General features: G+C 45.4%; 1 protein-coding gene across 2 annotated transcripts in view; it reads right to left on the bottom strand.

Moving 5' to 3' along the window:
• KCNT1 (potassium sodium-activated channel subfamily T member 1) overlaps positions 1 to 22,101 on the bottom strand; it is a 409,716-nt gene extending 387,615 nt beyond the window's left edge. Inside the window, exon 1 of one of the 2 annotated variants that reach the window (XM_040324182.1) lies at positions 21,871 to 22,101. In XM_040324182.1, coding sequence (XP_040180116.1) covers positions 21,871 to 21,881 — 11 coding nt within the window. In that variant the 5' untranslated portion in view covers positions 21,882 to 22,101. The remainder of the gene's footprint in view (positions 1 to 21,870) is intronic. The other variant, XM_040324185.1, reaches the window with a different exon arrangement.
• Positions 22,102 to 24,408: the final 2,307 nt, after the last annotated feature.

Below are 24,408 nucleotides of genomic sequence, written 5' to 3'. Positions count from 1 at the left end.
AAACAAAGACAAAAACATTTAGAAGGGAAATCGAAGGAAAAGGGTAAGTGAACCAACAATGCACTAGCTTAAAGTAACCCATTTAGAAAATAAAAAACAAACCGTTACAACCCCTTTAACAATAGGAATGATATGAAAGACTGTCAGAACCTTAAAAATGCATGTTACTCTGGCTTTGGGACTTAAAGAAACATGTCACTAGTAGACAATGCAGCCATTCCAAAAATGCTGGTTGGCTGGCTATTATACTGACCCTTCTGCCTGACCGAGAAGAAATATACAGACCGAGTATTTATACTTGATGCATGCTTATTCTAGGTCAGTGGTGCAGAAAATATGAAAGCAGGACATAGTCTGGCAAAGAACCTTTTCGAAAGGTTGCCTTTAAATTTGATTTTCACCCAGATGGATGTTTACTGCTTTAATCCATCATTGGCCTCATATGCTATATAAAAGGAATCCAATGTTGATCTCTCTTGCTCCTGGCTTTGTCTTTCTGCCATGTCCATTTGTCTGACCAGAGGGTCACTCAGTTTCCTGGATCTACCACCAGTGACATATCAGCTTCCCAAGCTACATTGAGCAACCAGTCTAGGTGAGGAGGTGGGACCAGCTTGGCATTTTTTGTGTTATGCTTGTCTACCTTAAAGGGTCACTAAAGGAATTTTTTTTTTTTAGCTAAATAGCTTCCTTTACCTTACTGCAGTCCTGGTTTCATGTCCTCATTGTTCGTTTTTGCTCTGATGTTGCTGTAATTCTTCTCTGTTCTGGACACTTTCTGGTTGTCTGTTTCCTGATGTCCACAGTACTGGGAGTTTCTAGTTTTGTTTTCCAAACCATCACTGCTCTAAGGCTCTGTATACCACAGAGGCAGGAAATAACATGCAAAAACGAAACTAGATGCAAAAACGAAACTGGAAACTACAGGTACATCTATTTTTAATCGTTTTTAAAAGGAATCAGTTAACTATTATGTCTCTATACCCTGTAAACAGTAATTTCAGCAAAAAAATTGTTTTCCTTTACAACTCCTTTAAAGTAAGCTTGTGTTTTGCCTTCCCCGTTCCCCCATGAGTGCTCAGTTGTCAAGCTCCAAGCTCTGTAATGTGGGACATCAGGGAGTAAACCACTAATCCCTATATCCAGGAGTACGGGTATTGCTTTTCATCGGTGGCAAATAAAGCATAATGAAGGGAAGGTGCAGATAAGATACTGCAGGGCCTGGAATTAAAGGTAACCTGTTGCATTGTTCTGCATTCAAAAACGCACATGTCCCCTTTAAGGATTTTTGCGGTTCTTCATGCAGGAAAAACAATGGCATGCGTTTTCAACTGTTTGCACACCATATTTTATTAACCAAACGTTACTTGAACATCTAGACTTGCAAGATTTAGTAAACTGGAATTTGGTTGCAAACATTTTCTCTAAAGCCACTTGTACACACGATTGGATTTTCCGCAGACAAAGCCCCAGACTTTTGTCCGAAGGGCATTGGCCAAAAACTTGTCTTGCATACAACGGCACACAAACACGAAACTACGTATTTTTTCAGCTCTTTAGCACCACCGTTTGGGCACCTTCTGCTAATGTTGTGTTTGGTGAGCATTGATTCCGAGCATGCGTGTTTGTACTTTTGTTCAACGGACTTGTGTACACAACAGTCCGTTGTCCACGGAAAATTCTAAAGCCTGCCATCCAACATTTGTCTGCGTAAAATCCGACAACAATTGTCCAATGGAGCATACAATCGGTCAGATTTTCCGCCAACAGGCTGTCAACACACAATTCCCGTCGGAAAATCCGATTGTGTGTACGAGGCTTTAGTCCTTGATTCTGTGAGGAGCCCTTAGCGAAGGTTTCTAAGTTCTTGCTAAAATGACTCTTCTCTGTTAATATCAGCCATACCGTTACTGCCTAGACAAAGATACCAATTCATGCTGCCTTTCCTATGACAAATGGCTCTACCGCTAAAGAAGTGTCAAAACCCATGATTAAGGATGTAAAAAGGCCTCCTGAGTATAATTAACACAGTACAGCCAAAATATTATGTGGATCGCCCATTCTAAAGTGAACTGTGACATTTTCAGTTTGTGATCTCTTAATTGGCTGATAAAAATTCTCAATTGATTAAAATCTATTGATTTTTTTTTCATACTGATACTTCCAGTGCATTATTTTCCCTTGTCGTTACTTCCTATTAAGCTCTTTCAAACTCAAGGGACAAGAATGACATAGTGGAGAAATCTTTATCATCATTAAACCCACCAAGATCTGCACAATTCTGCCTTCAATGCGATTCACACTGCTGCGAAACAGGATTGGACTTGTGAGACCCCAAGTCACATTACATGTCAAATTCAATGTTTCCCTATAAGAGCTGTCTTAACAGATACTACACAAGTCGCTCCAATTTTCGAAAAGATTTCTGCACTACTTTGGTGATATTTCAGCTTTTGTACAGGCTCGAATCAAGTCCGAAGGAAGTTGCAGGGCAACGGCGTATAGCTTTGCTGTCGCAACAGTGTGAACTGGGCCTAAAAGTCAGCTTGATTGCGTAATCCTAATGTAGCGCCCCCTTACTTCCAGTATGGGCACTACACTAAAGTTAGTGGGGAATGGGAGAGTTATTCTTGCTCCCATTCATAATTTGTCAAATTTGGGCTGTTATCATTCCAGAAATGTCCTGTAGGTCAACCTGCACTCCAGGGGTGTTGTTTCCACCCCTGGGCGACAGGTGGCGCTAGAGGGGTTCTGGCAGAGCAATTTTCCCCAGCAGCCAATTTGAGGAGTTTTCCATCGCGGGGCATGCTGGGGGAGAGTATATCTGTGGCAGACGCCATCATTATTGGTTCTTCCCACGGGTTCCAGGTGCGGCATCCACCTTTAGGGTGTGCGCATCCAACGGACCCTGGTGATGGCCTTCCAGGCCGGGGTCAAATGCTACGCGGAGCTCTATGTTGCCGAGAGGGGCCCCAGTGACTTACTGGGTCCCCAGTTCTATTGAGAGGATCCCAGGCTGGATGCCGTTTGATTGGGGGGTCGGCTTGAGGAGAACCCGGAGGCAGGTTGTCCAACAGGGCTTGAACGAATCAATCGGGGATCTGGTGACCGGAATGCTGACAGGTACGCTTTGCTGTCATCCGGTGACCTATGTTAAAAGGAGACGCCGAGATTCGATGTTGCAGCCAGTCGCTCTGGTTCCTATGCGCATGTCATTTTAATCCAAAATGTGAGTGTACACAGTTTTATAGCTACAATAAATATTGCCAGTTGAAACTTTATCACGCTATGGGGGATGTTTCTTGTATCTTTTCCCTTTGAGCTGGATTCTTGAGGCAACAGTACAGGACCCATACAGGATTTCTTACCATCTAGTCTCAGTGGGAGACCTTTTACCTGAGCTTATTCCGATCGCTGTAGCGGTCATACAGTGTGGTAAGCAGACTACATTACCTCAACACCTGGGTGTCTTCTTTCTGGTGGAGAGTCTGTTCAGGATATGTCTGGTGTCACGTCTAGAATATTGTAGAAACAGCGCTTCATTGGATTATCACTTGTGGACTTTTTCCTATTTTTCTTTTAGTATCACAAAAGATTTTTGAACACTATAAAGTTCTTTTTTGATTCATGTTTATTTTTGGCACATTTGTTTGTGAAATTCACCTTGGCACTTTTTCAAGAATTTTCCAATGACATGTCACATTTATTGGTCTAATTTTCATATATTATTCCTATATTATTGATCACATTTAATTGATTGTTTTTCAGTGTTCATTCAATTATCTTAATACCCCCTATATAAACCTGCGCTTCCCGTGCAGGTTTTCAATTCACATTTATTTTATTTTCATTTATTTTTTATTTTTATTGCGCTGTACCTTTTTCCTCTTCACCTATGTTAAAACCTACTGGGAGGATTCTTTCAATTCGTCCATTTAGCTCATTCAAGTAATCGGCCTGTGGCAGAGGCCTAGAGCCAGGTCTGTGAGAGAGATCTGTTCCTCCCAGCAATCTAAAGTGACACTTCGGCTGCCAGGCTTGTGATAGGAGTCTGTCCGGGGGCACTTTACCCACTCTGGCTAGAGTGGCGACGAACTTTAATTTGGTACTACTGAGAGCAGGATTGCTCGGTTCTTATCCAGGCCTGACACTGCAAAGTTCTCCCTCTTTCTTCATCAACCTTTTCTTCCTATTTGATGTTGATGTTGGCCGTGTTGGCCTGGAAATAAAGCATTGGAAAACCTCTATTCCTTGTCTGGACATTCGCTCAATACTCTGTTCTCCAACTACACCCCTAGACCGCACTAAGGTAACTTAATACGCCAATCCCAACAACAAATCAGCGGCTCCTTTGGGGGTAGCGCTACACTAATAAAACCCACTAAAATATTGGAAGTACAAAAAAAAAAAAAATTCCCTATTAAACTGGTCTTTTGTGGTTCAAAAATAAACTATTTAGTAAAGAAATTGTACAAACTTTATTACGGCAGCACAAAAATTGATATGATAAACACTATACAGAAGTGAGCCTGATTTTTTCCTCTCCAGCTATAGGGATGAGCTTCGTGTTCGAGTCGAACTCACGTTCTAATTCGAACATCGTATGTTCGACAGTTCGTCTAAATACGAATGTTACGGGTCGTTCGTGCCAAATTCGAGTGGCGTGTCACGGCCCATAATTCACTACGGCATCGCAGTGCATTGCTGGCTGATGATTGGCCAAGCATGCACTATGACCCGCATGCTTGGCCAATCACAGCGCGCAAAAAACGGAGAGCCATAATTGGCCAAAGCCAGGGTGGCTTTGGCCAATTATGGCTCAGGGGGTTTAGTACACGCCCCACACTATAAAAGGCCGCCTGCAGGTCGGCCTTGTGTAGTGTGTTGCGGCGGTGGTTAGAGAGAGAAGACAGAGAGTGTCATTTATTCTAGGTAGATAGAGCAGGCAGGCTAGTCAGTTAAAGTGACAGTGTGTAGAGGATATATATGCATCCCAGGTGTTGTACATATATTTATACACTGTATAGTTTAGCTAGATCAGCTCTTCCTAAGTTACTGGAAGGCAGGTGATTGTGCTAGCTGCAGTATTCTCACGTGGTGCATTGCCTGTGTCCTCTGCAGTGTGCACCGTAAAGCTACGTGGTGTGTACTGCCCGTGTCCTCTGCAGTTTGCACCTAAAGCTACGTAGTGTGTGTACTGCCTTTGTCCTCTGCAGTTTGCACCTAAAGCTACTTGGTGTGTACTGCCCGTGACCTCTGCAGTTTTCACGTAAAGCTACGAGGTGTGTGTACTGCCTTTGTCCTCTGCAGGCCATTACTATGTCTGGAAGGACAACAAGGAGAGGCAGAGAGTCATGAGGGAAAGCAGGCTCTGCGTCTAGAGGCAACAGTGCTGGTCGTGGACACGGTGCATCCTCATCAGCATGTGGCCATTGGACACGCTCGTCCTTGTTTTCGACAGATGGCCGCGTTGAGACGCAACATGCCGAAGACTTGGTAGAGTGGATGACCAAGCCGTCCTCATCCTCTCTCGTGTACTTTGTCTGGCAAAGCAGCTGCCAAGGCATCCTCTTCCCTCTGCTCAATGGCATCAGTCACTCCTTCCCTAGCCCCACCATGTCCTCCTGAGGAGTCCCCCGAACTGTTTGACCACAGTGTTGGGTACATGCTGCATGAGGATGCACAGCGTTTTGAAGGCTCCGATGATGGTACACAGCTAGAGGAAGGCACCAACGTGAGCCCAGAGAGAGGGGGTGCCCAAGAAGGCCAGCAATCTGGCAGTCATGTTTCTCCATTTGCAGCATATTGCCAGGTTTTCTACAGTGATGAGGAGGGAGGGGATGATGAGGTCACTGATGGGTGCCTGATAGGAGAGAGGAGGAGGAGGCACAGGCACATCTCCAACTAGGCAGGATGCCCTCCAGGGGCCAGCTTAAGGGCAGCACACCGATTGCATCACAACGCAGAGCTACGCATGTGCAGGGTGCTGCTGTGTCTCAGCGTTATTCCAAAAGTTGTTTGGTGTGGGCCTTTTTTGAGACGAGTGCATCAGATCGCACTGCTGCTATTTGCAACATATGTCTTAGGCGTATCTCGCGTGGCTAAAACATTACCCGCTTGGGCACCACATGCTTTACCAGACATATGTCGACCTGCCATGCAGTTCGTTGGCAAGCGTACCTCAAAGACCCACACCAAAGAACAAAGCGGACCTCCCCTTGCCCCTCATTAGCTGGGATCTCCACCCCCACTATACCCTCAGTCCTCTCTGAAGCCTGCACTGATAGGACTAAAGGTATAGAATTAGGTGTGTCACCGCCTAGTACATGTGGGCAATCTACTATTGGTACACCGATGGCAGATTGTACCAGGCAAATTTCCCTGCCCCAGCTGCTGTAGCGCCGAAAGAAGTTCTCTCCCAGCCATCCACATGCCCAGCGGTTGAATGCTAGCTTAGCTAAAATTTCTAGCACTTTAACTGCTGCCTTTTCAGTTGGTAGATTCTGCCCCCTTCCGTGAGTTTGTGGAATGTGCGGTATCTCAGTGGCAAATTCCCAAACGCCACTTTTTCTCACGGAAGGCGATTCCGGCTCTCTACCGCCATTTGGAAGGCAATGTCCATGCCTCGCTGGACAGGGCAGTCAGTGGTAAGGTGCATATTACCGCTGACTCATGGTCCAGCAGGCATGGACAGGGATGTTACCTATCTGTCGTGCTCGCCCCCTCCCTTGGACTACAGGAGAGTCAGGACGCTCTCTACGTTGCAGAGAAAGGAGCTGTGTGTTAGTGGGCATCCTGACTCTCCTGTAGCCCAAGGGAGGGGGCGAGCACAATACTCCACACCAGGGAGAAAGCCTTGCATTACTGTGTGGAGTTACAGATAGAAGAACAAGAAGTGAAGATTTCTCAGAAGAAATAAGGACATTCAAAAGCAAAATCGAAGGATGAGGTAAGTGAAGGAGGACTGCACTGAGGTAAAGGAAGCTATTTAGGAAAGAAAATTGTACCTTTACAACCCTTTTAAAAGTGGGGTATGCCTGTAGTATAGTAAAATTCCACAAATAGAAATCCACAAGATACAGTATATTAATGCGTATTTGTCCACATTTTTCATAAGCATCGGCTTTAAAAGAGTTGTAAAGGTTTGTTTTTTATTTTCTAAATAGGTTCTATTAAGCTAGTGCATTGTTGGTTCACTTACCCTTTCCTTCTGTAGCGCTCACCCCCGAAGCAGCCGCTGATTAGTTTGGGATCGGCGTGCTGGGTTGCCCTTCTTGTTTTAGTCTAGGGTGACACTTGTGAGTGTGGATGAAGAGTGAGTGTCCAGACACCAAATACATTTTCAATGCTTTATTCCAAGGCCCAACACGGCCAACATCAACATGGCACACAATAGAGAAAGGTTGATGAGCAAGGAGAGAACTTTGGTATCAAGGCCTTGGATATGAAAGAGAGTCAATTCGCTCTCAGCAATGATAAAGCTCAACTCGTCGCCACTCCAGCAGAGTGGGTAAAGTGGCCCCGGACAGGCGACTGTCATAGACCTGGCAGCTGGAGCGCCACTTGTAAATCACTGGGAGGAAACAGGCCTCTGCCACAGGCTTAGCAATTTGAGATACAAGAGATTAGATTGAGTGAATCCTCCCAGTCAGTTCAAATAGTGTCACCAATTGACAGCTTTAAGCATACCTGTCATGCAATATGGTGACTGGATCCCTGATGGTTCGTCTAGGCCTCCTGGACAACCTTTAGTTCTAGATTCTCCCCGGGCCGATGCCCATCGCGCAGCTCCCAGCTTAGAATCATCTCAGCGGAGGGTTTGGGACCCAGCAAGCCGCTGGGGCCCCTCTCAGTGTCAGGTTGAGGCTCCGCATGGTGTGCAACCTCAGTGAAATAGGCCATGGTGGCAGGGCCCATGGATGCGCGCACCCTGAAGGTGGATGCCGCATCTGGAACTCGGGCCCCGCACAGAACAGAGCAGCTAATGGCCGGTGCCACAGATATACCCCCCCAGCATGCCCAACGAGGGAAAAACCTCCTCCGATTGGCTGCTGGGGAAGGTGGGTCCGTCAGAACCCCTCTAGCGCCAACTGTCGCCCAGGGGTGGTAACGCACCCCTGGAGCGCAGACTGACCCACAGGATAGTTCCGAATTGACAACAGCCCAAATTTCAATAAATTGTGAATGGGAGTAAACTAATCCTCCCATTCCCCACTAACTTTGGCATACCGCCCATACTGAAAGTAAGGGGGCGCTACACTTCGATTTCTCTTCCAAAATGTTTTTTTCTTTGTTTTCTTTGTCTGAATTTCTCACTTCCTGTTCCTCCTCAGTAAACTGTTCTGGTTGATTAACCCCCCCCCCCAGCCAGAACAGCTTGGGTGATGGGGGCAAGTTTACTGAGGAGAAACAGGAAGTGAGAAATTCAGACAAAAAAATAAAATTTTTAGAAGGGAAATCGAAGGAAAAGGTAAGTGAACCAACAATGCACTAGCTTAATGGAACCCATTTACAAAATAAAACACAAACCTTTACAACCCCTTTAAAAAGGGGTTGTAAAGGAAAACTTTTTTTTTTTCATAATAAGCATCCTTTACCTGCAGACATTCCTCTTTTCACTTCCTCATTGTTTGTTTTTGCTCAGAAGTTGCTCTATTTCTTCTCTGTTCTGTTCACTTCCTGCTTGTCTGATTTTACTGACCACCGTGACGGGAGGCTTTACTGCGGTGGTCAGTAACGTGCTCGCCCCCTCCTGGGAACTACATCTGTGTGGCAGGACGCTCTCTACGTGTTAGAGACTTCAAGGAGGTGTGAATTACTGGGCGTGCCGCTATTCATACTGGGAAATATAGTTCTTACATGAACGAGCGATGCAAACCAGGAAGTGAATGAGAGAACAGAAACTAGAATGCTGGAGGTGATATAGATGAAGGAATTTAATAGGTATTTACTCGTTTTTTAACAGAATCATTACACTATTCTGTCTGTCTACCTTGCAGACATTAATTTTAGGCAAAATGTTTTTTTCCTTTACAACTCCTTTAAGCAAACTTGCTTAGGTGAATTTGACCTCACTCAACTTTTAGTAAGAACACATTGTCCTGAGTCTTCCCAGGATTCTACAAGAAGGTTGAGTCACCGTCCCCTAGGAGAACACGCTGGAAGCCGAGATCTAAGGTTAGCATTTTTTACTGCTAATATTTTATCACATTAGGTTTACATTTGTTTTTATTTAAAGGAGGGGGCTAAGAAGTTGTATGATTGTGTAGATGTTTGAAGCAGATATAAATCCAACTGCTAACATTTCTTTAATATGTTAAAAGAATTTAAAATATCACATTTTTAAAGCTGCACCTTTAATTAAAATACTACTTGTGTATACTAATGAAGTGGTCAAAGTAATATTTTAATGATTGCATATAGCACTGAAAGTTTAAAGCGGTAGGTAACCCAATGTATTATTTTGCCACTTACCAATCGTTCGATACCAATCAGTAAATACATGTGCTGCATTAGTTTACTTTTTTTAGGCTTGTTTTTATCTGGTGATTTGGCATGTAACTCATTTATTGTAGAGTGCCTACACTCTGTATGAAGGATCAATAGAGGACATCTTTGGACAGCAGCATTGTCAGTCTGGGGGGGAAGGTGATCATTAGCTGTACCAGCAGATTTATATACACACCAGGAGCGGATCCAGGGGGGGGGGCAACAGGGCAATTGCCACCCCCGAGAAATGTGCGTCAGTTGCGGAATTCGCAGGCACTGGAGAGTCTGAGCGGGTGGTAGTTGCGGAATTCGCAGGCGCTGGAGAGTCTGATCGGGTGGTAGTTGCGGAATTCGCGGGCGCAGAAGAGTCTGAGCGGGTGGTAGTTACGGAATTCGCGGGCGCCGGAGAATCTGAGCGGGCAGTAGTTGCGAAATTTGTGGGAACTGAAGAGTCTGAGCGGGTGGCTCTGTGGCGAGTGAGAGTCAGAGAGTGGGCGGTCAGCTGGTCGGCTCTGTGGGTGAGAGGGCAGCTGGCCAATCAACAAGCTGGCGGCCGGGGGGAGGGGTCAGGGGCTGAAGCAGAGAGATGATGAACTTCCCCCATCACTGTGCAGGCAGCAGAGTGATTACATCATCTCTCTGCTGCCTGACTCTGACAAGCAAAACACCACCTTAGCAAGTGACAATCCGCAAGGTGTGGCAGGTGATGTGGCAAGTGACAATCTGCATCTGGTGGCAGGCAAGTGACAATCCGCAACTTGTGGCAGGTGACGTGGCAAGTGACAATCCGCAACATGTGGCAGGCGGCGTGGCAAGTGACGATCCGCAACATGTGGCAGGTGATGTGGCAAGTGACAATCCGCAACTTGTGGCAGGCGACGTGGCAAGTGACGATCCGCAACATGTGGCAGGTGATGTGGCAAGTGACAATCTGCATCTGGTGGCAGGCAAGTGACATTCTGCAACTTGTGGCAGGTGATGTGACAAGTGACAATCCGCAACGTGTGGCAAGTGACAATCCGCAACGTGGCAGGCGACGTGGCAAATGCCAATCCGCAACATGTTGCAGGTGACGTGGCAAGTGACAAGCTGCATCTGGTGGCAGGTGGCGTGGCAAGTGACACGCTCAGGGCTCCCACTGATTCTGTATTATGGTGAGTTGAACCATTTCATTTTATATTACAATGTAATAATAGAAATAATGCGCTTCAATCATCCTGACACCATAACAACCATGGTGCCGTGATCATTGAAGCGCTAACACCAGCCATTTCCCTGAAAAAATTTAAGCAGTTACAGCAAACTGTTTTGTTCTTTTTGGTATAATTGTTTTACAAAAACAAATAGAAGCGGACCATTGTAAGCACCCCAGTCAGTGTTAAATGCTTTTTCTCAAACCTCTAAGGCAGGGATCTCCAAACTACGGCTCTCCAGCTGTTGCGGGACTACATGTGTCATGAGGCATTGTAAAACTCTGTAGTTCCTGACCAACTTTGAGGGCTTACAGTGTACACGTTTAGGAGATATTTCCACTACCTATAGGTAAGCCTTATTCTAGGGCCAGGGATCCTCAAACTACGGCCCTCCAGTTGTTGCGGAACTACACATCCCATGAGGCATTGTAAAACTCTGACATTCACAGCCATGACTAGGCATGATGGGAATTGTAGTTCTGCAACAGCTGGAGGGCCATAGTTTGAGGATCCCTGTTCTAGGCTTACCTATAGGTAGAAGTAGTCAAAAAGGGTTTACAACCACTATAAGGTTTGCAATTTACATAAGACAATCATATGTGGAGTGCAGGTTTATTTGATTACTGTATGTGTAGTTAAGGAAGTTGTTAGTAAGCAGGAAATTCTGGGTAGAATCTTCACAGGAAGTGAACCAGCCACCATTCTTTGAGAAGATACTGCAGGAAGCAAGACATGTATTTCTCAATCTATCGCCATCACCCCTTAAAAAATATGTTTTTACTATCTCATCCTGTATTGTAGATCGTTGTTTCTGTAATGTATGTTATATTGTACTTATTGAGGTCTATTTCTGTTATTTTGTAGTTTCACCTGACTTGTTCTGATAAAACTGAGATCAAAGAAATATGGTATCTGAAATTTATAGGATAAGAAGGTTTAGCCATCTCTCCTAGAATAGTGTAAAGCCTTGTACACACGCACGGTGTTCTCAGCCAGAAACAGCAAGAAAACTGCTGGCAGAGCTTTCTTGCCGAGTACACCGTGCGTGTGTACAAGGCTTTGAGGTTTCTTGTTGGGAAAACTGCCCAGAATCTCGACGAGAAAAATAGAGAACCTGCTCTCCAAAGTACAAAACACGCATGCTCAGAAGCAATACTAACACAGTAGCAGAAGTTGCACAAAGGGTGGCGCTAAAGAGCTGAAAAACCACAAAGTTTCGTGTTTTTTTTGGCCATAAAATCTTTGCCGTTTGTATGCAATGCAAGTTTACGGCCAACGCCCTTCGGACAAAAGTCCTACGCTTTGTCCGCGAAAAATCCAATCGTGTGTACCAGGCTTAATACATCAATTTTAATGCCTTGGCACAGTTCACAAACATAGAATGAACTGAAGAAGAATTACGATGTACTGGCAATTTTTTTTCTGTAAGCAATAAATCATGATGTGATTTCATCTTTTTTCCAGTTGCTTGCCATCTTATTACTGTGCCAGAAGCCACCCGTGTCACCAGAGCAGGGAGAATAGACTATCAGTACACTTTACACATCACATTGCCAAACTGCCTGAGATAGGACAAAGGAATACCTGCTGGCTCTATGGATGTATCAATTTGGGTTACATAGGTAAAGAAGCATTTCCTCTGAAAAAGAGAAATCATCATGCATTTACTGACAACTTCAATAGTCGTCATGCATGCTTTTGTAGTGGAAGAACAATATAATAAAGACTTTAAGGTTACCCGATCCCTTTAATGAAAAATTCAGACACACCTGAAAGAATCAATTATTAAAACCCAACTGGTGACACCTGTCTGTGTGCCAGTATGTGAGAGTGTCACTAGGACAGGAAGTGAGGGGTAATCTTCCCCTCTCAATCTAAAGACTAGAAAGGTTTTAGTTTGAATTGACCTTTAACTGAAACCAAATAATTACCGTATTTATCGTCATATACCGCGCGCCCACGTATAGCGCGCACCCCCAGCTGAGAAGGGAAGTTTAGGGGAAAAAAATTGTACATTTTGGATGTCTTGCCCGGCATCCATCGGCGGCCTTGTCCGGCCTCCGTCTGCGGCGTTGCGCGGGGTCCGTCTGCTGTCTTGCCCGGCGTCCATCGGCGGCCTTGTCTGGCGTCTGTCTTCGGCGTTGCGCGGGGTCCGTCGATCCTTGTGGGTGTCCCTCTGTGGCTTTGGAGGTGTCCAGCCGCACCTTGCCCGGGGTTGCGTTCCGTTGTGTGTTTGAATTTGGCGCGCTGTGCAGAGCCGGATTTCCTGCGCTCTCGCGTGGCTGCGGGCGGAGCCGAGTGCACAGTACACCCGGCTCGGACAATGTCGGAGACAGCGGGGATCGGCGTATATCGCGCACCCGCGATTTTGCCCTGATTATAAGGGGAAAAAAGTGTGCGGTATACGCCGATAAATACGGTATGCAGTTCTGACAGGGGAATGCATAACTGATGTCCAATGATCCTACTGTAGCAACGCTGATATGCATACCTAATTTTACAAAATTTTAGTACACATTGAGGCTGAGCTGTGTGTGCAGAGGCACAGGTTCCTCCAGAATGAATGGCAGTGACTTTAAAGCTAAACAGGCAAGAAGCTATTTACAGTGCCTTGAAAAAGTATTCATACCCCTTGAAATTTTCCACATTTTGTCATGTTACAACCAAAAACGTAAATGTATTTTATTGGGATTTTATGTGATAGACCAACACAAAGTGGCACATAATTGTGAAATGGAAGGGAAATGATAAATGGTTTTTAAAAAATTTTACAAGTAAAAATTTGAAAAGTGTGACGTGCATTTGTATTTAGCCCCTTTAGTCTGATACCCCTAACTAAAATCTAGTGGAACCAATTGCCTTCATAAGTCACCCAATTAGTAAATAGAGTCCACCTGTGTGAAATTTAATCTCACTATAAATACAGCTGTTCTGTGAAAACCTCAGAGGTTTGTTAGAGAACCTTAGTGAACAAACAGCATCACGAAGGCCAAGGAACACACCAGACAGGTCAAGGATAAAGTTGTGGAGAAGTTTAAAGCAGGGTTATATTCTAAAAAAAAAAAAAAAAAAAAAAAATGTTATGGAGCTCTGTTCAATCCATCATTCGAAAATGTAAAGAGTATGGCACAATTGTAAACTTACCAAGGCATGGCTGTCCATCTAAACTGACAGGTGGGGCAAGGAGAGCATTAATCAGAGAAGCAGCCAAGAGGCCCATGGTAACTCTGGAGGAGCTGCACAGATCCACAGCTCAGGTGGGAGAATCTGTCCACAGGACAACTATTATTTGCGTACGCCACAATCTGGCCTTTATGGAAGAGTGGCAAGAAGAAATCCTTTGTTGAAAGAAAGCCATAAGAAGTCCAGTTTGCGAGAAGCCAAGGTGCTCTGGTCTTTGTGGCAGAAAACTAATACTGCACATCACCCTGGACACACCATCCCCACAGTGAAGCATGGTGGTGGCAACATCATGCTGTGGGGATACTTTTCTTCGGTAGGGACAGCGAAGCAGGTCAGAGTTGATGGGAAGACGGATGGAGCCAAATACAGGGCAATATTAGAAGAAAACCTGTTAGAGTTTGCAAAAGACTGGGGCAGAGGTTCACCTTCCAGCAGGACGACCCTAAACATACAGCCAGAGCTACAATGGAATGGTTTCGATCAAAGCATGTTCATGTGTTAGAATGGTCCAGTCACAGTCCAGACCTAAATCCAATTGAAAATCTGTGGCAAGACTTGAAAATTGCTGTTCACAGACACTCTCCATCCAATCTGACAAAGCTTGAGCTATTTTGCAAAAAAGAATGGGCAAAAATGTCTCTCTCTAGATGTGCAAAGCTGGTAGAGACATCCCCATAAAGAATTGTAGTGAAAGGTGGTTCTACAAAATATTGAAGGAGGCTGAATACAAATGCACACCACACTTTTAAGATATTGATTTTTTTAAAATGTTGAAGACCATTTATTATTTTCCTTCCACTTCACATCTATGTGCCCTTTGGTCTATAACATTAACCCCCCCCCCCCCCCAAAAAAAAAATCTTTATTTGTAACATGACAAAATGTGGAAAATTTCAAGCGGTATGAATACTTTTTCAAGACACTGCATTTCAAGAGCCTATAGGCAGAGAATTCGGCAGGTCTATGAAACGTAACAAACATACTAAAGTCAATTTTAGGATAAACAAACTCAATAATCTACCCAAATTGATAAAATATAAAAGATGAGTTTGTGCAGAGTAAGTAGATACCCAACATGTCAAACCTTACATTTTTGTGCGCCCGTGAAATAATGGTGACAGACTTCAGTACCCTATATTTTCTATAGACGATGCTTCAAAATCTTCCTATAGGTCATCAGTTTAGTGTTACGGAGGAGGTCTTGTGGTAGAATTATTGCTCTCACTCTGGTGTGTGCGGGGATATGTAACGTGTATCACAAATAACGTTTTCACGTGTTGCCGCCCCTATTCACGTTGTATTGCTATACTAGCCAGTAAAGTGACATGGTGACCCAGAAGTCAAGTCATACACATCACTTTCCGGGTCACAGCAAAAAGGGAGGAATGTGTCCACTCCTCTGCCTCCACCCACTGGTACCTGCCATGTCGGCCCCGGGCTGGTACTGAGGGTGTGCGTAAACAATTGAGCGGCAGTGAAGCCACTCAAATCCTTCCACCTGGTAGGCAGGAGTCTGCCTGTCAGTTTTACACACAATCCCCATGGCTGCGGCCACCAGAGTGCTGTACGCACCTAGCAGCGAAAAGGTTTGAAAAAAAAACTCATACATGTGGGTGTCCCTCTAGGAAGGGTGCTTGATGAAGGCACATGCCTACAGTGCCTAATGGGAAATTCAGCCCTGTACACAAATAAAATACATGCATTGGAGTGGTTTTACCTGCCAAGAAATGTGTAGTTTTGTCCATCGAGTCTGAGTTCATGCATCTCTGTCACTCAGCAAAAGAGCTGTTTTTTCCCTTGCAGTTAAGTCACGCTAAGTGCAACCTGTAAGAATTTTTTGGGAGTACTAAGGGGGATGTTAGTGTCTAAAATGCTTATCCCGGTGATCTTCCAAGCTGGTTCCAGCTATGGTATTTGTTCCTCTTAACAGCTGACGATCAGCTGTTGTGTTCGGCTATTTCCGTAGCCTGCTACTGCGCATGCCCGGAGTCTGCGCAGTCGGTTGTGGAACTTTTAAGATGGTGGAACAAGAACTCGGGTCACAGTCTCATCTTCTCCCCCTCCTCCTCCTCCCTCCCTGAGGCAGCTATGGGGCCTCCCCCGCCCGGGTGCTCGCTGACTGGTGCCCTGGATGGCCGGGTGACGCAGGCCGTGTGTGTGTGAGAGAAATGGCAGCCGCTCTATTGTCAGTCAGTGAGCTCCTCCTGCTCCGTCAGCCCCATAGAGCCGCACACAGCCCCCCCTCTCCGGTGCTCCGGGATCCCGGACACAACACAATGTATAAAATAAATGAGCGCGCACTCAATGGCAAACGTGGCCGAGCGCATTAACAGCTGACGATCAGCTGTTGCGTTCGGCTGTTTCCGTAGCCTGTTACTGCGCATGCCCGGAGTCTGCGCAGTCGGTTGTGGAACTTCCCAGATGGTGGAACAAGAACGTTAATACACCGGCATCCTAACGAGATATACCATATGGAGGGGCACACTGTTATAACCGCTTGGGATCTGCACACCCCAAACTTCAAGACTGTAACTTGTTTAGATTTGATTTTTACTTTTAAATTGTACTGCCATTTGGCAGATAAATAAAATGTATCTATTTTTCTATAAATCATAGTAGTTGTATCCCCTTTCTTACACTCCTCAGGAGGCACAATTAAAGTCCCACCCCCATTCTAACCTTTTTTTTAAAACATAGTTGCATACCATATGGAGGTGTTGCACACCGTCAGCTCAACGTGTATCAAATAGTGAAAAACAGCCACAGCTCCTCCGTAGACCACGCCCCCGATGAATTTCACCCCGCCTCCGGGGCTTAGTCATAGGGGACTGGAGGAGGGGTGAAATGCATCGGGGGAGTGGTCTCAGGAGTAGCTGAGGCCGCTTTTCATTATTTGATACACGTTGAGCCGACAGTGTGCAGCCCCTCAATATTGTATACTGTATTTATCGGCGTATACCGCGCACTTTTTTCCCCTTAAAATCAGGGGAAAATCGTGGGTGCGCGATATACGCCGATGCTGCTGTTCCAGGGCGCCGCCGAAATAGACAGAGCCGCACTCGGCTAGGCTACGCCCGCAGCCACGCGAGAGGAGCCGAGACAAGCCGAGCGCCGCAGCCTAGAGCCAAGCCGAGCCGAGTGTACTGCGCACTCGGCTCCGCCCGCAGCCACGCAAGAGGAGCCGAGAGAAGCCAAGAGGAGCAGAACACACAGGAAATCCGGCTCCTCTCGGCTCGGCTCCTAATTCAAAAACGAACACCGCTGCAACCTCGGGCAAGGTGCGGATGGACTGGACGGACCCCGCGAGGAAGCCACAGACGGACACCTGGACGGACCCCGCGCAAGGAAGCCGCAGACGGACACCCACAAGGCTGGACGGACCCCGCGCAAGGCCGCAGACAGACGCCAGACAAGGCCGCCGATGGACAAAAAAGTAAGGTTTTTTTTTCCCTAAAACTACCTTCCGAAGTTTGGGGTGCGCGTTATATGCCGGAACGCGCTATACCCCGATAAATACACTAAGTCACACTAGGGCTACATTCTCCTAGGCCACACTGCGAATGGCAGGAATCCAGAGATCCCAACTGTCCCTGATTTGGAACAATGTCCCCCTTTCCACCTCATTTGTCCCTCATTTTGGTCTGATCCATATAGTTGTATATAAAATGCACTATTTATCTATGAAAAAGTGCTAAACCTTTCATCCAATATCTAAATTGCTGCATTTGCAAAAAAAAAAGCCAATATAAAGGGATATTAGCGGTAACAAACCCTTGTGGGTTTTACCAATCATTTTTTTGTACAATTCTCCTCTTAGGGGGTGTGTCCTATGCCTACATACTTTTGCTAATAGGTGTCCCTCGTTCCCATTTCAGAAAGTTGGGCGGTATGGAAATCTGCCTATTTCTGCTACAGTACCTGCGATCAGCTAGCTGTGGCCTCTGAGCTCACCCGGCCTCTATATTTTATGGCATAGTGTCCAGTAGTGATCACCACAGGTGATTGTTGGCTGTACGGACAGCCATGGAAAGCTGCGGCTGCTGCCGACCGGTCATTGAAGTGTACGGGTTCAGTGGCTGCCGCTAGCAGCTCACAGGTGGCAAAAACAGCAACAGGAAACAGCAGATTCCTGCCGCGGCCAATCGCCCATGTGAATGTAGCCTTGGGCCTCGTTCACACGTGTGGCACTTTCTACCATGTCTCTGAAAAATGATCCTGTGTTTTTCAGAGGGCATTGAAGAGGGCTGCCAGGCAGTTAGGAAGCGATATTACCACCTTCTAACTGGCCTGTTTTGTCAGCCAAACAATGATTTTCTATCGAAACTCCATGCCACAAGCATTTGACTCACAGTGGTATTTCTCGACATGAGGTGTCATTTTTGCAGCACCGTGTAGCAAAGCATCAAGGCCATGGCAATATGTATTGTCCCCTCTGGCCACCAGTTTAGAAGTCTGGCTGGGGAGCAGTAAAAACATGGATCAATTTGTTGTTCCTACTGCCTGTACATCCACCCATGTGAACAAGCCCTTGCAGGCAGGACCTGGTCAGATTGAGGTGTTGGCAGAAGAGATTGCTGTCTTACCGTAGGTGTTTCAGAAGAAAGGGGGTGCAAAAAGGGCGCGGCGTCCTGCTGAAGTACTTCACAGATAATGGAAGAAACCACAGCAATGCTTACAGGTCCCCCTTCACCCAGGCTGTGACTGAACAGTGAAAGGAGAAGCAGCAGAGGAGCTCACCTCTCTGTTAGGCTGGGTTTCCACTGTGTACGGCTGCAAGGCACAGCAGGGGGTCCGGTGCGTCCCTGTTCACCATTTCAGGATGGAATTAGGTCTACATTTTTGGCTGAATTTGGACCTGAAACAGAGCCAAAGACACACGGGACCTCTGTGCAATTCACTCCGCAGCTGCTCTGGACATGTGTGAACCGGCTCCATAGAGGTCACACTCTCCTGTCATGCGAATTGAATGCGGGGAAACCCGCATCCATTCACAATAGTATGAACCAGCTTTACTCTGCTCTCTCCACCTATCAGCATTTCCCTTGTTGGCACGTGAACACTGCAGCATAAACTATTGGTTCCTTATGCTGCTTTTCAAGTCTGAGCTTTGCTGTACAGGGGACTGCAAGAGGCTGATACTAAATAAAATATAGGTACTTGCCAAAAAATACAAATAAAAAACAAATGTAATAATTTATTATTAAACTCAGAGTCAAATAAATGTGTTATTTTTATAAAAAAAAACAAAAACACACAAACATGTCATACTTACTTGCTCTGTGCAAGGGTTTTGAACAAAGCAGCCCCGAACCTCTTTTTCAGTGGTGCCCCACCAGTTCTCTTGGCTCCTCCCCTTCATCTGGTGCCTCCATGGAAAGGGGTTTTCCCTGGGGGCACCCAATGCGGGCATGCTCCTGAGTTCCGCTGCTGTGTCCATTGACACAGACAGTGGGATTTGGCCCTGCTCCTTTCGTCACTGGATTTGATTGACAGCAGCGGGAGCCACGGGATTGCTACTACCAATCTATCCAATGAGGAGAGAGACAACAGCTGGAGCCACTGGGCTTGTGCACATCGCTGGAAAGATCAGGTTCAGGTAGAAAAAAAAAAAAAAAAAAAAAAGGAAGTGCTTTGGTGGCAGCAGTACTTTTTCACCTTAATGTATACAATGCTATGAAAAACCTTGAGACTTTAGAATCACTTTAAGCCCAGGTTCACACTGAGCTGCAGGAATGAAGTAGTACAGAAATTACTTTTTAAAATTGGTGCAGCGCCGCAAATGCAGTGTCGCACCGATTAGGGCGGTGCCATTGCCGGGCACATGTCAAAACGCACCAATGTGAACCAGGGCTAAAGGTATGAATGCACAGATTCATGTTAACACCTTCTGGTGGCCCCCCGACTGGCTCATAAGGATGAGCTCCAGCGTGTTCGCACAGTCCACCTGCAGAGCCCGCCAGGAAGTCTGCATGGCGCTGCGCTAACCAGAGGCAGGGATACATTTCCCGATCTCTGTGCCGAGCATCGGAAATATGTCTCCCTGCCTGTGATAAGTGCAGCGCCGTGCAGACTTCCTGGCGGGCTCTGCACGTGGACTGTGCTAACACGCTGGAGCTCATCCCTACTGGCTCACAATGCAGGGATGGTCTTCTTGATCACGTGATGTCACAGTGGTCACATGATCATAAGCCTCTCCTGCCAGTTCCTGATCATAAACAGAGACCAGGAGCTGTTTGTAAAAGGCCGGTCACTGTGCTGGAGGCAATAGGTATGCTCTTGGAACAGAAACCTTGGCAGCATATATGCAACATTGGGGGGTTTAGGGCCCATCCTCCCTGCCATGTTAAATGGTCAGAGGTTAAATACTGCGGACCTTTTTGGTTATGCCAGATAAATTGTGGCATACAAGGAGTAGCACAATGATAAACAACCTGTGCACAAGATAATGGTATAGCCTTAGTCTTATTATTAGTGCTTGTACCAGGTGATTGCAGCATTCAGCGGACACAGATTTGTAAGCGGCACACTGTTGAGGTGGGCAAAACTTATTGTTAGGCTCGATTCACACCTATGCATGTTGCTTTTGAGCGTTTTTGCAGTGCTTTTTGGAGGTACTTGCTGCATTTTTCGACACACGTTTTTACTGCAATTTGTGTTTTTTGTTTTATTATTAATTTATTTATTTTTTAGCCAGCAATTATTTTTTTTTATTTTTTTTTTACATTTCCTTTAACAATCAGCTACAAACAGGTAAATTGCGGTACTTGCCTTTTGGATGCGGGTGCATTGAATTCTATTAAATACAAAATGCTGCTTTTTGCAGGGAAAAAAAATCCCAGACCCTTTCCAAAAAACGCAGAGGAACAAAAAACCATTGACGTGAACATGTTCCATAGGAAACCATGTTAAAACATTTCCCTGCATTTCTGAAAAATCCATCAAAAAACGCATTAGTGTGAATGGAGCCTAAGGCTCCATTCATACCTATGCATGTTGCTTTTGAGCGTTTTTGCATTGCTTTTTGCGGTGCTTGCTGCGTTTTTCGACAGGCGTTTTTACCGCGATTTGCGTTTTTTGTTTTATTACATTTCCTTTAACAACCAGCTATAAACAGGTTAATAAAAACGCATACTGCAAAATCGTGAAAAAAATGCGATACTTAAGTTTTGGATGCGGGTCCATTGAATTCTATTACATGCAAAACGCTGCTTTTTGCGGGAAAAAAAGTCCCTGGCCCTTTCCAAAAACGCAGAGGCACAAAAAAGCATTGATGGGAACATGTTCCATATGAAACCATGTTAAAAAAATTCCCAGCATTTCTGCAAAATGCATCAAAAAACGCATTAGTGTGAATGGAACCTTATATTATCTTGCTAAAGTCCACTCTTTAAAAAAAAAAAAAAAACTGTACAAAAGGTCGCAAATCCTTATTTGAAAATGCTAGTTATCTGGCTGTCTCTGCCTTCTACATGTCTTGGAAAGCCAACGTGGAACAAACAGGCTGACCAGAAAAGTGAACTATAGAAGACATTTACCTTTCAGCTATATATTTGATACTCAGCCTGTTTCATACAAAGTGAAGGATTTATGTACACACCATTAAAGGAACCTTGTCATCAAAGAACGTTGGGGGCTACTATTGCTTCTTAGAGCAGATTGGCTGTCATGCCTCTATAGGTTTAGTGGAAAAAGTATGCAGACTTATGGCTATTCTCTGGCTTTACTGATTTATTTCATTTTTTTTCCAGGTTAGTGACCTGTGAAAATGCTGAAATCAGAGACAGCCAGGCATCATTGTCCAAGGTAGGTCAGCAATTGCACTTCCCATGTTCCCTTTATTGCACTGGTCTGGGGAAAGCATAATTAAAATCCAGCCGCAAGGGTCAACCGTCCTCTCCTTGTCAGGTAATCATTCTGTCTCTTTATGTCATTACTTTGCAATCTATCTGCCTCAAACTACTGGGATCCAACAGGTAGTAAAAAGAAGCTTAAAGATATATTTTACCTTGGTTTCATGGTCAGTGCTGTGCAGTCTGGAGCTTGTGTGTTGAGACTGAATGATTCCCAGGTGTGTCTGAGCGATCACAGATTGCATTTGGGTGATGAGATTTCCCTAATATACTTTAAATAAAACCTATACTAAATTGCAAAAGCCAACATTGTTCATACCCTTCTAAAACACTAGCCGCCTGGCTCTCTGATCTCTGTACCACCTAAGAAGGTGGCATGTGTAGCACCCTCCTTAGCTAGGATTATACATAAATGGATTTTTGGCTCCTCTGTAATCATTGGAGCAGCTATTGATTTCTTTGGGCTGTTCAAAATCTCACAGGTTGCAGGTTTGATGGCTTCCAGATCATAGAGGGCTGGGAGAGTCAAATGGGCAGCTTAAAGTGGAGTTCCACCCTTTTTTTCTTTCCCAAAAAATCTTAAAAAAAATAAAAAATAAATTATACTCACCTTATACTCACCTGAAAGGGCGGTTGCTATGCGGAAGTAGCTCTTTTGCCTCGTCCTCCGTCGCGGTGTCTTCTGGTGAATGAGCCGCGCTGCCTTCTGGGAACGGTGTGTATCCCAGGAGGCAGCTTCCCATTCACAAAGTGCCGCACAAGTCGCGATTGCGCAGTAGGAAGCCCTAAGGCTTCACTGCCTGTTTCCCTTAGTAAGGATGGAGGCGCCAGGACCGAGCGATCGCCGTCGGGGGACCAACATCGTGGGCGACTAGAACAGGTAAGTGTCCTTATTAAAAGTCAGAAGCTACAGTGTTAGTAGCTGCTGACTTTTAAAAAAATAAAAAAATTGCGGGTGGACTCCCGCTTTAACTGATAGGGCAAAGGCTGGTGCAAACCTCTTTCTTACAATTTTATTTCTTATTATTATTTACAACCGTTGGGGGGCTTTGGTGAAATTTCAGGGGTTTAACCGCTTCACATTCCGCATATAGTCAAATGATGGCCGCAAGGTGGCTCTGCCATCCTGGGCGGCCGTCATATGACATCCTCGGCTTCCCGGCAGCTAGAGGTGTCGCATGAGTGCCCACCGCATCACTCAGGAGCCGATGCGCGTGCCTGGCGGCCATAATGTCCGCCAGGTGCCTGCTATCGCCAGTTACAATTAGAGAGCCAGGGATGTGGTTCTGTGTGTGTAAACACACAGATCCACGTCCAGTCAGGGAGAGGATACCGATGATGTCTTCCTTGTACATAGGGACACTGATTGGTCGCCTCCCCCCACAGTTAGAATTACTCCCTAGGGAACACATTTAACCCCTTGATTGCCCACTAGTGTTAACCCCTTCCCTGCCAATGACATTTGTACAGTAATTAGTGCATATTTATAAAACTGTTTGCTGTATAAATGCCAATGGTCCCAAAATAGTGTCAAAAGTGTCTGATCTGTCAGCCGCAATATTGCAGTCCTGATGCAGATACTAGTAAAAAAAATACGTCATAAATCTATATCCTATGTAGGTGCTATAACTTTTGCGCAAACCAATAAACCTACGCTCATTGCAATATTTTTTATTTTTTACAAAAAATATGTAGAAGAATACATATCGGCCTAAACTGAGAAAAAAATTGGATATTTATTATAGCAAAACGTAAAAAATATTGTGTTTTTTAAAAAAAAATCTGTATTTTTTTTGTTTTATAGTGCAAAAAGTAAAAACCGCAGAGGTGATCAAATGCCACCAAAAGAAAGCTCTATTTGTGGGGAAAAAAATATTAACATTTCATTGGGGTACAGAGTTATATGACCGCGCAATTGTCATTCAAAGCGTCACAGTGCTGAAAGCTGAAAATTGGCTTGGGCAGGAAGAGGGTGGAAATGCCCAGTATTGAAGTGGTTAAACAGACCCCTGATGTCTCACTTTTCAGACAGAGAAAGGGACTGAGAACAGAGGTTCCCCGGTCCTTTTCTCTTCAGCCTTAGCTGCACTAGACAGTGATTAAATGGGAAATACTATGTGCTGAGTGGCAAACTGTTCATTCACAAACTGAAGCATAGTAAACTGAACTTGATTGGTACTGATCACTGGCTGTGTTCATTCAGAAAAGGAAGGGGCTAGTGAATGACACAAATACTGTCCCCTTCCCCACTCTCCATCCTGAAACATCTCCTGCAGCAGCCGGTGGGAGAGGTGAGGAGGGGAGCCCAGCAGCGCAGCCAGCACAAGAACGAGGAATCTGGAGATAAGGGGCAGCATTTATTGGGACCAATGTGCTGTATTTTTCTCCCTGCACCAGCAGAATGTCAGCTAGAAAGAGAGAAGAAGCGATTATTGCCGACATTCAGCTTTTGAAGGGAGGACATATAGTCCATCAGTTCAACTAAATGCCACGCCACCACCCCTCCTCTCCAGGTTCCAGAGTCCCAGCCTCCAATCCAAGGGACACAATCGACCCACAATCGGCGGGTAGAGTGCGATGGATGTGTTGCTGATCCCCTGCCCTGTTTATTGAAGCCAGATTTAATGGACTGTTGCTTGTGTGACTGGTGGCCACTGCACTGTCTGGGAAAGTACCAGTTGGGGTAGCGCTAC

This window comes from Rana temporaria, chromosome 9 (genome assembly GCF_905171775.1).
Source record: "Rana temporaria chromosome 9, aRanTem1.1, whole genome shotgun sequence".
Taxonomy (NCBI): domain Eukaryota; kingdom Metazoa; phylum Chordata; class Amphibia; order Anura; family Ranidae; genus Rana; species Rana temporaria.
The sequence above is the reverse complement of the archived record's forward strand: the minus strand, read 5'-3'. Positions and strand labels throughout refer to the sequence as shown.